This window comes from Nanorana parkeri, unplaced genomic scaffold (genome assembly GCF_000935625.1).
Source record: "Nanorana parkeri isolate BGI_ZX_2015 unplaced genomic scaffold, ASM93562v1 scaffold122, whole genome shotgun sequence".
NCBI classification, from domain to species: Eukaryota; Metazoa; Chordata; class Amphibia; order Anura; family Dicroglossidae; genus Nanorana; species Nanorana parkeri.
In genome coordinates, this window is record NW_017306390.1 from 1,117,005 (window position 1) to 1,129,764 (window position 12,760).

A 12,760-nucleotide genomic window follows, 5' to 3' on the forward strand; every position below is an offset into this window, starting at 1 on the left:
GATTACCACAAATATAATTTTCCCCCCAGGAAGCAAACAAGCATCTTTCTGGCTGCAGAATGTTGACTTTTCTAAAGCTTTGGGATTTGTTTGTACAACTTTTGGGTCACAAGTCAAAGGATTGATATAAGCGCTGTTAGCTTTGCTCCTGGGATCAGCCTAATGGTAATGATGTGGGAATATATTGAACCAACAGACATGGATAGTGACAGGCATGAATGAACTGAAGTTATCTGTTGGAGAACAAACGTTCATAAATTGACTGCACAAACGTCTTTCAACTAAGGAAGAGTTCTCAAAGAAACTGATTTTTTTTGTGAATGTTTTGTGTATTTATTGTAAAAACAAATAAAAAGAATTTCAAGAGAAACTGATTTTTCATTTTTGGGGCTTACTACATCACTAAGGGATTCAATTGCAACTATTTATTTCTCAATCCTTCCCACAAGACCACAGTAATGGTTTTACTCTCCTACAAGGCATCTCTTTCATATTAATACACTACATGTTATAATAGTCCATCTGGGACTGTGACACCATCATTTGGCTTTATAATGGTCCTGGCAATTGGGCAAAACTGGGAACTCTGATAAGGCTTTCTCATCACTTGATTACCTGAGACATTATATAAGCAAGCATGTGATTCAACTTGAAACAGTTACCCAAGAAGGAAGTATTGCATTTTTTGTTGGGTGGAGGGATTAAAAAAACATAACTGATTTGTTCCAAAAGGAATGATAATGATGGCATCAAAGTGAAACCCTACTATATTACACATGCATAAGCAGAGGCCACCTAATTACCAGCATAATAAGATGCAAAGATTTAGTATGTGTAAACAGCTCATGATTTCTCGAAAAGTCAGATTGCCCCAAGTCAGTAATTTTTTAATTGAAATATTGATATTAGCTTGGAGGCTCATGTGGGGCAGAGACTGATGACAGTTAGTTATTCTGTTAAAGGGTTTAAGAAAATGTTGGTTCTTTCTAAATAAGTAAACAGTATTGTCTAGTGATACAGTACTGTTGGTCACTGCACAACTTGGAATTTTTATACTTACAGGAGCATGTTGGCTCGGAACCTGTCCACTCTGAATTGAACTGGCACACGCGAGCTGGGCTCCCTTGGAGTTCATAACCACCAACGCAAAAATATTCACAGGTTGCACCATAGTTATCGCCAGCTCCAGAGCATTTGATGTACCCATTCTCAGGGGCATTCAGTTTAGCACAGCGCCTGACTTGGGAGAAAGATAAGCAAATTATATAGTAAGTAACAGTACTGGCAATCAATCAAATGTCTGTACACATATACAGAACCTGGAATATTACACAGCTAGAAGCATCAGGTTCCCATGTGTTACAGAGGAGGAAATCACCTATGTATAAGCATTTTGCCATGAGGTTAGAGCTTTATTATCTTTAGTTTTCCCAAGCCTCTAAAACATTTTAATTAATAATATATGATTTTATTCATATTTTCATATCTACATACACGTTTACTATCTCTATAGGACATTAAGCACCTCCCTGTATACGGATGTGTCTATTGCCATACCATATTGCAAGACCCTAAGGGTATTTGGGGTGTGAAATTGTTTACTGAACTGATATTATTTATTGTCATTAAAGGTATTCAAATGCCCTTAACTGTCTTATAATATATGCACCACTGTTACTATCTAATGAATAATCATAGTGTAGAACAAGTGACAGGTAAAATAGCTCTCTTACATTTTTTAATCATTAACTAATGTCTGCTTACAAAAACGGACTATTCCCATGTTTACATACCTCTGACACGCACATTAAATTTACATGATGCTTTGTTCTCTGCTCTGTCATACACAGTGTATTGGATTCTGTGTTCTCCCTCTGGGAAATCTGACCCCGATGGCAGGCCTTTTAATGCCACACTGTAAGAAAAGAGTCAGCATAATCAACTTGTCTATCCTATTAATATACTGTATAACACAAGTGCAATGAAAAACTGCAGGCTGTGAAGCAGTAATGATATTATCTTGTTCTTAAAAGAATTTCTGTCTGTAAGAAAAATTTACTGGCTTCATTTAGTCATTTAAAGGGTAAAACACATTTATAGGGTAAAACCTCTGCTCACAAATTTTCTCATTTGTGAGCAGAGGTTACTTTATGGAGAGGTATGAAGATCTCATTTGTGGATTACCATATCACAAAACCCTGGGGAACATATATGAAAGTGTACAGTATACTTATGTATCCCCCACCTTGCTCCACCATGATACACATATGGGTTAACTGCTCTGGCTGGTAGGGCTGTGTTTACACTAAGGCACTTGTGGACCGGTGCCTAGGTCAGCATGATTAGATGGGCAGCATCAAAATGTGGAATTTGTGAGAACTTGAGCCTAATTTTGCTTCCCTCTCGGGGCGCCTCTGTACATTTATGACTTAATTCAGCAAAACCATTATAAGAGAAAAGAGGAGCAAAGTTTATTCATGAGGTCAGAAGCCTACTATAGTTCAAGAAACATGAAACCAACTCTTATTTTATGTTTGCAGGCCTGTATAGTTAAAAAGTAGCTGCCAATATAAAAAGAACAGCATGCTGCCTCTAACAACATGTTTAAGCATTCGTTTTTATTAAAATCATCATATGGCACAAGGGGTGTCAGTTATACAAATACATTTTTGGAATCAAGTGCTCCTAGAGCAGCATAATGTCTAAAAGCAATAACAACATTTGGTAAGCTATACACCTAGTAAAAATAAATGTAAGTCCCAAGTAATTAATTATTAGAACCCTACTGAATCCTCTTTGCAGGTTTACCTTCAAAAGAAATCACATTTCTATAGTCGGGGCTATGAGAGCTATCAGGTTGGTTCTTATAGATTACTGTGCTCTGTACACCATGTGGCACTTCAATTGGGCTTGTCATAGTTGGAAGCAGTTACTTGATTTCCCTGAGGGTTAAATTTACTCGGAGATAAAAGTGATGTTACAAATACTATGGATGAGTCCAAATTCTATTAAATAGGAGGGAACAAAAAATCAAAACTGTTGGCTAGATGGCCAAAATCTGATCTGAAATAGAATGGAGTGCCAGCCTGTGGTTCTAGAACCCAAACTGGTTTCACAATACAATTTAGGGGATGACCAGGTTACCTTTTAAATTGTTAATTCACTGTACTAGCTGTTACTCAGAACTATACCTTTAAATCAGCGGTTCTCAACGTGGGGGTCGAATGACTATCGGGAAAGGTCTGCTCCGCTGGGTTTTTTTTTTTTTTTCTGACATCGGAGCCGCATGCGATCGTAAATCAGAGAAAAAAAACTAAACTTTCTCCCGGACAGGTTCGCTATGCTCGATGGAGCATCGAGCATAGCAAACCTTTCTCTGCTTTTTTTTTTTTCTGACATCGGGCCGCAAGCCGTAATCAGTGAGGGAAAAAAAAAATAAACAGGAACACAGCTAGATTCCTATTGGCTATTTCACTTTGCAATAGCCAATAGCAAACTAGCTATAGAGCCCGCCCTCTGCTGCTGCCAATTAGCAGAGGGGGACCTGAAATTAAGGTCCAGTTCTAATGATAGCATTCCTATGGTGGTTTTTATTCTGACGGCGTACATATCTGCTCAGGTAGGCCTGCACTCTCTCACCCCCCGCCCCTCTTCCCCCCACATGGTGCTGCTTTAATGTATTGCTGGGGTAGTCGGTAGTGGGATTTGTAGTCCTCTCTAGCTGCTAGTACATTGTGCTGTACCATCAGCTATAAAGGACTACAAATCCCAGCAATACATTATACACTGTACATTTGTTGTATTCCTCTGTAGCTGGCGTTATTCTGCGTTGCGCCGTATAATCATTATACAGCACACTGCAGAATACCAGCAGCTGTAGAAGACTACAACTCCCAGCAATAATAAATTATACGTCGCAATGGAGAATAACGCCAGCTACAGAGGACTACAAATCCCAGCAATAGTACATTATAGTACAATGTACTATTGCTGCGATTTTCTGTATTCCTCTGTAGCTGGCGTTATTCTGCGTTGCACCGTATAATCATTATACAGCAAACTGCAGAATAACAGCAGCTATATAGGACTACAAATCCCAGCAATAATAAAATATACGGCGCAATGGAGAATACCAGTAGTTACAGAGGACTACAAATCCCAGCAATAGTACATTATAGTATAATGTACTATTGCTGCGATTTGCTGTAGTCTTCTATAGCTGGCATTATTCTGCGTTGCGCCGTATAATCATTATACAGCAAACTGCAGAATAACAGCAGCTATATAGGACTACAAATCCCAGCAATAATAAATTATACGTCGCAATGGAGAATAACGCCAGCTACAGAGGACTACAAATCCCAGCAATAGTACCATATAGTATAATGTACTATTGCTGCGATTTTCTGTATTCCTCTGTAGCTGGCGTTATTCTGCGTTGCAAATACTTTTACAGATGTAAATGTTTTATTTGTGTTTGCATGTTAAAATATGTGTACATGGAAGTGCTCTAACTACTACCTGCTTTTTTTATGCAGTCTGCCAGCAAGTTCCTGCACAGATATTGAAATTGTATTACACCCCTGTACAGGAGCGTTTAGATAGAAAAGGGAAGAGGTAAAACCCCTATTTAGTTTTTTTTGCTGTTGCCTGTATTCTGATGGGGAAATTTCCGTTTATTTCCTGTAGTGAAGATGCAACAGGAAATTAAAGAATACCGTATATCTTCAAACTAAAAGCTAAACTTCACGACACAATTCACAAATTCGAAAAAGTTTGGGATCCATGGATCCGGAAATGTCTCCTGCCCCACTTCGATACCGACTTAATAACGTCTTGAGACGTTACCACTTCTTTAGACCACCCACTATTGTAACCTTTTACGGATAACATATCTCTGAACCTGAGCTCCCCCCTAACCTTTCCCTCCTTCTCTCCCCTTCTGGATTTTTCAGTTCTCCTTTCACTTCTCATTTTCTAATCCGAATATAGTGGTTTCTTTCTTACGAGATCCGGGACATGGTTGATATTTTATGGTTTGAGAAATCGGATAGGTCCTTTATGTGCACTTGATTGATGCTTCTCCTACCTATGACCTGTAGCTTGTAGCCCCACGCCATAATTGTTTAAGCCACTAACCCGATCTATTTATATCTTTTTAACTTTGGACCAACCACTACGACTTATTTTTTTTATTGCAACTTTGTATTGTTCGGATTCTGTACTTCTGAAAATCTAATACAAATGAATATTGAAAATGAAAAAAAAAAAAAAAGACTGTATCTTCAAAGTGAATGGAATTCCCAACGTAGAGAGTTTTCATAGAAAATGGTGCCCCCATTGAAGGATTTTCTATCACTTTCTATCTCAGTGACCAGGGTCACCAGGACAAATGGAGAGGTGAATCTCTCCGGCGGGGACACTGAAAGCATTAAAAACCTCACAGAGGTTCTCACCCTTGCCTACTCTAGCCAAAATGACAAAAAATGCTATTAGATACACTTCAAGTGTCCTGATGGTGAGTAAATACAGATGATAGGGATAAGGTGTAGAGTTCTGTTACAGAGGTAGTATCATTGTATAATATGCTGTGCTTGACTTTTAATCCAACAGGAAAGCGGACATAAACTCTGCAAATTCACACTATGAGCCGTTAGATAATACATGCTTGTGGTAATCAGCATCCAAATCCTTCATGCCCTTCCCTTTTCTGAGATATTGTTGTCTTCAGTTTTGTGGCTCTATTTTTCAAAGATCCGTGCTAATGGAAATGATCCTTAAAGGAGAACTATGGGGTCAGTGTTTTTCCCCATAGTTCTCCTTTAATGTTAATTAAATCCAAGACTATCTGGTATAAATCTACGGTAAACCATACAATACACGCAATAGTTTATGAGCTTTAATCAGTGTTCTCATACAATTACTAGATTACTAGCACACACAAAGGTGGCTCAATAGAACCCTGCAAGGGAAAGGAACCACCCTAAAACAGGATATTAGGACCAGTGATCAGGTGATCAGCTGATTCTGCAGGAACCTTCAACTTTTAAACATCAAGGAGCAGCATCCATTGTAAGTGATTTTATTAGCATTTGAAAGAGCTTAAAAACCTTTTGACTTTAATATCACTTTAAATTTCGATGACGTTAGCCACAGTAATGACTTTTATTTCCCAATAAGCTTACTCTGTTAAAATTCCATCTGCTGTGTCCCGTCCCTCAGGAGTGTCCCAGAAAACTCTTGAAGTCAGTTTATTAGGCTCTGCAATTTTCTCCTTTACACTTGGACACTGAATCCTTGGTGGCTCTAAATCTGAAAAGACATCACAGAAATGTCACATAACACGAGATATGCATGCCAATGAATATCTAATCATTAGAGAGGAAGCTGAAGAATGATAACTCGTCAATGGCCTATTTAGAAACACAATGCAAATAGCAAGTATGTGCAGTTCCCCATAGCAACCAGTCACAAATTAGCTCGCAAGAGCATGCATTTTTCACCAGCTAAAGACTCATTTCTGATTGGTCTCTATTGGTTTGCATACACCATCATTATTTGCAGGATGCTGTTAAATAGTTTCAATGTTTAGCTAAATGTCGTACATGAAATAAATGTACCCTTTCTGGATAACCACAAAGCAATGAAGCAATATCTGTGTAACAGTAAGTGTAAGAGCAATCCTAACCTTTCCAGTTGTAACATTGTTCTCCCTGAAGAAGCCCCTGAAATGTCATCATTCTGTAATGGTTGGGCCATTCTATTCCAGTGCTTAGAAAGAAAATGTTGATACATTGAGGTTGGTTTACTAAATGTAAGTAGGATGCTCACTTTGCAAGGGTATTGTCCTTAACTTAGTGAATGTGGTGGAAATTCACTTTGCAAAGAATACCCAATTAATAACCCAAAATAAATGAAAATAATGAATTTTTGCTTGCACATGACTGGATGTTACAAGTCAGCGGAGCTTCACGTCATTTATTAGCTAAGGGACCATTTTGCCCATTTGCCTAGTAAGTCAACCCCATAATGTCCAATATGGTATATTTTGAAACCCAACTCTAGTCTCACCATTTAATTAAAACATTTTTTTTTAGATTTCTCTAATAATTCAGTGAAGCCTGGTGTGTCATTTACTCTGTCAGTACTCCACATAGAATGCTTTAAAAATTCCATTCAGCCTATTGCTTCAGGGTAAGTTTAGGGCTGGATGACAATAGCAGTCATCCAGCCCCATCATCAGTGTTCTGACAGAAACACCCTTGGTTGTCCTCTGGACTACATTGGTAAGATAGCCTGTGTCCATATGATACTGATATAACCAGCTGATTGGGCAGTGATATGGGAGCATACAACTCAATCTTTTATCGCTGCAGTTTCAAGTAGAATAGTATCTCAACAGTGCCAGTGCTGTAATACCACAGTACTGGCACTGATACCATACTGTCATGAGTGATCCTGCAACTACGCAAGGTGGAGTTTTATGCTCCTCATTCATCATCTAATAAGCTGCCCACAGCCATGCCCACATGCCTGCACACCATTCACATATCTAGTTACTCCCAAGAGTGCCCAGATGCCTTATGGGAGCTGTAGTCAGAGAGGGCTCACCTACGTCAACAGGAAAACTGAAGGGCACCTTGCTGACTCATTCTACTCTGGACCACAAGCATGGAAGCCAATGAGACCCTGTGATGACATCAAAGAGTCAGAAAAAGTATTTTATTTTGTAAATTCAGGAAATTCTTTTTGATTTGCTACTAGGGATACAGAGTGAGGTTTGGGGATATATATATTGCTTGTCTGGAGTTGGGCTTTAAAGTGACATTAAAGGATAATTGTTTCCCCTCCCCCCATGTTAATGTCAGCACTTACCTTAAATGATGTCTCTTAATCCGATCTTCCTCTTCTTTCCTGTTGCTTTCATCTGTCCCTCCAGCGGTGCGGCAGCTCTCCGATCCAGCGCTGACTCCTCTCTGCTTGCAGGCACTTCCGATCCAGCGGTGTCTGCAGGCGTGTGCACGCGTCCATAGACTTACCTTGCATCTCTGCTCGTCTGCCGGCCGAGAATCCGAACTGTGCATGCGCCCGCCCCAAGATGCTTTGTGGCCGCCAGAGCAGTAATAGTGATCAATCCCATATGATTGTGCAATGCTTCAATTATGTGTGATTGATTGCTACAGTATGTGACTACAAGCTACTTGTGCAGCTTAAGCTGGTGATACACTGAGCGATTTTCACTCCGTGGGTGGCTCTGTCAGCAGCCTCCTGTCCGACATTCTTTAATCAGAAAATAGTCAATCAGCTGCAGTCATTGTTAAGGTGCCCTTACACCTTACAATTATCTGCCGATTTTCGGCCACAACTGCGTCTGCGGCCGAATATCTGCCAGTTGATGGGATGTGCACAACCGTACAACTGGCAGATTTTCGTCTTTCAAGCAGGCTAGAAAATTTGTATCTAGTAGCCACAACTGCCAGAATAATTGTTCAGGATACAAAGAAAAACCCACAGGTAATCTCTGGAGGAATACAGGCTGCTCTGGAAAAAGATGGTGTGGTTGGTTCAAGGAGCACAATGCGACGATACTTAAACAAAAATGAGCTACATGGTCGAGTTGCCAGAAAGAAGCCTTTACTGAGCCAATGCCACAAAAAAGCCCAGTTACAATATGCCCGACAACACCTTGGCATGCCTCACAGCTTCCGGCACACTGTAATTTGGAGTGACGAGACCAAAATAGAACATTATGGTCACAGCCATAAGCGCCATGTTAGGAGAGGGGTCAACGAAGCCTATAGCGACAAGAATACCATCGCCACTGTGAAGCATGGTGGTGGCTCATGGTGGTGATGTTTTAGGGGGGCGTGAGCTCTAATGGCACGGGGAATCTTGTGAAAATTGATGGCAAGATGAATGCAGCATGTTATCAGAAAATACTGGCAGACAATTTGCATTCTTCTGCACGAAATCTGCGCATGGGACGCTCTTGGACTTTGCAGCACGACAATGACCCTAAGCACAAGGCCAAGTTGACCCTCCAGTGGTTACAACAGAAAAAGGTGAAGGTTCTGGAGTGGCCACCACAGTCTCCTGACCGTAATATCATTGAGCCACTATGGGGAGATCTCAGACGTGCAGTTCATGCAAGACGACCAAAGACTTTGCATGACTTAGAGGCATTTTGCCAAAAGGAATGGGCAGCTATACCACCTGCAAGAATACAGGGCCTCATAGATAACTATTACAAAAGACTGCACGCTGTCATTGATGCTACAGGGGGAACAATATGAATTTTGCTTGCTCACTCATGTTTTCTTTAAAAATGGTACATATATTACCAAAAGGTGCACCAAAATGACATTTTGAAAACTGAAACGAAACCGAAAATTAAACAAATGTCAGGCCGAAACCGAAAAAAACATTTCTAACCTTTTAAAAAAATGTTTACATTATTTTATTTTTATTCAATATTCAACTTTTTTTACTTTACTATTGGGAGCTTTGGGGCAATATTAGGGGTCTAAACAAACCGCTGATATTTCCGTTTTAAAATAGAAAAAGAGATTGAGAACACAAAGTCCTCAATCTTTTTCTGCAGCCCATGTTATCAATGAACAGAAATCTTCTATGCTGAGTGTTCCTGTTCATTCATAACTTCTGAAGATAGTATGTAGTATGTTTACCATGTCCACAATCATGAATTAATCTAGATCACTTCCAATTCATTCATAATTGGAGACACAGTAAACATAATATTTCCTCAATTATTTACAAACACACAGCGATCACTGATCGCTGAGTGCTTGTACCCGCTTTCCATCCTGACTCGCTGTCACAGGAGGCTGAGCGTGCGGTACGGGGAGGAGAGCTCGATCTCTTCTGACAGCTGACTCCTCCCCCGCACCTCTGGCCTGGCCTTCTGTGACAGCTGTCTCCGCCTTCACACTGCTCTCCTAATCTGTCACAGGAGGCTGAGTGGTGCGGGAGGGGAGACGTCGGCCGTTCACATCACTCTCCTCCCCCACACCGCTCGGCCTCCTCTTTCCTCCCCACTGAGACACAGTGCAGCGCCCAGCAGGGAGGAGAGAAACAAAGGGATGCACCACTATTTCCGCAGACAGATAGCAGATAGATAGATAGATACTGTATATATGTATGCATTAAACTCAAATTTGTAGCTCTCGCTGTACACTTATAATTGGTGCACAATATACTGTGCATAGAGGCATTTTTTTACCAAAGGACCACGGAAGAATATTTCCCTCAACAAATAAATTATGTTTTAATCTTTAATTGGGATTTTTAAACCAAGAGCACACAGAAACCATCGATCAGCAGCTCTATCAGTGTGCTCTATACAGTGCAGTACCCTAATCATAGATCGTTTTTTGGCTAAATTATTAAATAGTACAATATGAAAGTCATCATTTTAACTAGACTAGAGGGGGAAATATCACATACACAAACTTCATTTTTGCAGCTGCATTTTATGACAAAGATGAGCAGCTGATGTTGTTTCAGAGCAAACCAATGTGTATACTACCATCTAGTGGTGTCTCTTTAGTAATACAAGTCAGCGTTGATTTTCTCTTCTTTTTAGCTAAAAAAAGAGGCATTAGCCGGGATTAATTAGCAATGCAAAGCAATGGATAAGGTACAAAAGCCCATAGCAACTAATCAGAAATGATCTTCCACTGATCTGACTGCAGTATTTTCAAATATAATTGGATGTCATTAGGTTATTGACCCTTGGATACCATCACTAATATTTTCTGACCCTTTCGGTGCAGAAATTAAATAAATACCTAGAGCTGTAAATGTTACTCTAGCTTACAAAAGGGATGTCTGTAAAGGTTCTCATTCATCCAGGTCATGGTATATCTGTAAAGAATAGATCAAGGCAACTGGACTTGCTGTATTTTTCTTGAAGACATTTCGCTGGTCATTCGACCAGCTTTCTCAATTCAGAATAACTTATACAAAAACAATATAATAACACTTGCTAGCTCCAATTATGCAAATACAAGCAACACCTTACCTCCATTAGGTCTCTGACAACATGCTGGTTATTTTATGATTGGAGCAACATTCACCATATTTATTCCCAGAGAATTTTTGTTTAAGTCATTCTGAATTGAGAAAGCTGGTTGGATGACCAGTGAAACGTCTTCAAGAAAAATACAGCAAGTCCAGTTGCCTTGACTTAATGTTTACAGATTTGCAAAAGGGATGATTTACTAAATAAGTAGTGGCTATTCACCTGAACTTTGCAGAGTGTATGTTCACTTGGAATAGTATTTGCTAGTAAATATGGTGATCCTATGATCATTTTTAATACTCAATTACGTGCAAAGGAAATAAAAAGTATATTTGCTAGCAAATGATTGGTTGATAGAAGCGAGCACAGCTTCATCATATTTGCTAAGCTTTTGGAATATTCACTATGCAGGTAAGGATTCATTTTGCAAAGTAAACAGTCTCTATTGCTTTATTAGATGGACCCCAAAATCAGTCAGTTCCCATTACCGTATTATGGAATGGTAAAGCTGCTCTCAATTCAGGAGCAGTGAAGTTTCATTGTCACACCATTGCAGGAAGCTGTATTAGGTGGACTAAGAGAATTGTAAGAACCAAAGAGTCTTCAAACTACGTACATAGGCAGCCTAAATCAATTGGAGGCAACCCAAGGGCACCACAAGAGATGGAAACCCATGGGTGCTCTAAAATGTAAATACCTGAGAACTGAATCTCCCAACTGGATTCTCAATGTGCATAGAATCCTCCCAATTTAAAGTAAACTTTAGTGTATTAAAAATTACTAGCAGAAAGGTATTTATTGCAGAAGTGACTCTGTGAGGTTGATTTACTGAAGGAATAAAGCATCACTTTGGAGCCAAATGTTCATTTGCAAATCGAATTTTCCCTTAGCTTAGTGAATATGGTATAAATTCACTTTGCAAAACATATCAAATTACATCTAAGGGAAATAAAAGCGCTCCCTCCTGCCTCTCTTCTTCTACTCTGCTGCAATGGTATATCCTTCAGTGTCCTCACACCTATACACTGTGTATTACGTGAATTCTTACGTGAGTTCTCCTTTAAGTCATCCTGGGGCAGCCAATTAAGATGGCAGAAGACACCAAACTCAGAAGAAGACACAGAGAACATGTTAGTGGCGATAAGGGAACTTGCGGACACCCCATCAATGGAGGAGAAAAAATGCAGCAGACTTTAGTTCTACTCTAGCTTTCAAAAGAGATGATTTACTAAAGGAGTACTAGCCGGTTACTTAGCACAGTGAATGCTAGTACATAAGGTGAAACTTTGTTCACTTTAAATACTCAATCGTGTGAAAGGGAAATCTAGCTAGCAAATGATTGGTTGATTTAAGTGATCACAACTTCATTATATTTGCTAAGCTAAGGGAATATTGACTTTGCAAACTAACGATTCACTTTGCAAAGTAACCTTTCTCTATTGCTTTAATAAATCTAACCCAAAATCAGTCAGCTTCCATAACAACTAGGAAATTGTATATTATTTTATAACTGAGTCATTCCAAGGGAGTCTTTCAAGCAGACCAACGTCAGTGGCATAGTGTAAAATTTACACTCTTCAATATCTCGCCCGTTTATGCCACATGCTCTACCTACGTAGTTTGAATAAGCAAGTTCCGGTCTAAACTGTCCAAAGGGTTTTGCATTATAAAAAAACAGAATGCATACAATGACAGGCATGGATCAATAACTACGGTGCA

The 12,760-nt window shown here is 39.6% G+C and overlaps 1 protein-coding gene across 2 annotated transcripts in view; it reads right to left on the bottom strand.

Annotated features, from left to right (window-relative positions):
• The window catches only part of SRPX (sushi repeat containing protein, X-linked), a 72,044-nt gene that overhangs the window by 9,239 nt on the left and 50,045 nt on the right, over window positions 1-12,760 (bottom strand). For both annotated transcript variants that reach the window (XM_018553507.1, XM_018553508.1), the window contains 3 exons: window positions 6,186-6,312; window positions 1,794-1,915; window positions 1,061-1,240 (listed from right to left, as the gene is read on the bottom strand). In XM_018553507.1, coding sequence (XP_018409009.1) covers window positions 1,061-1,240; window positions 1,794-1,915; window positions 6,186-6,312 — 429 coding nt within the window. The remainder of the gene's footprint in view (window positions 1-1,060; window positions 1,241-1,793; window positions 1,916-6,185; window positions 6,313-12,760) is intronic.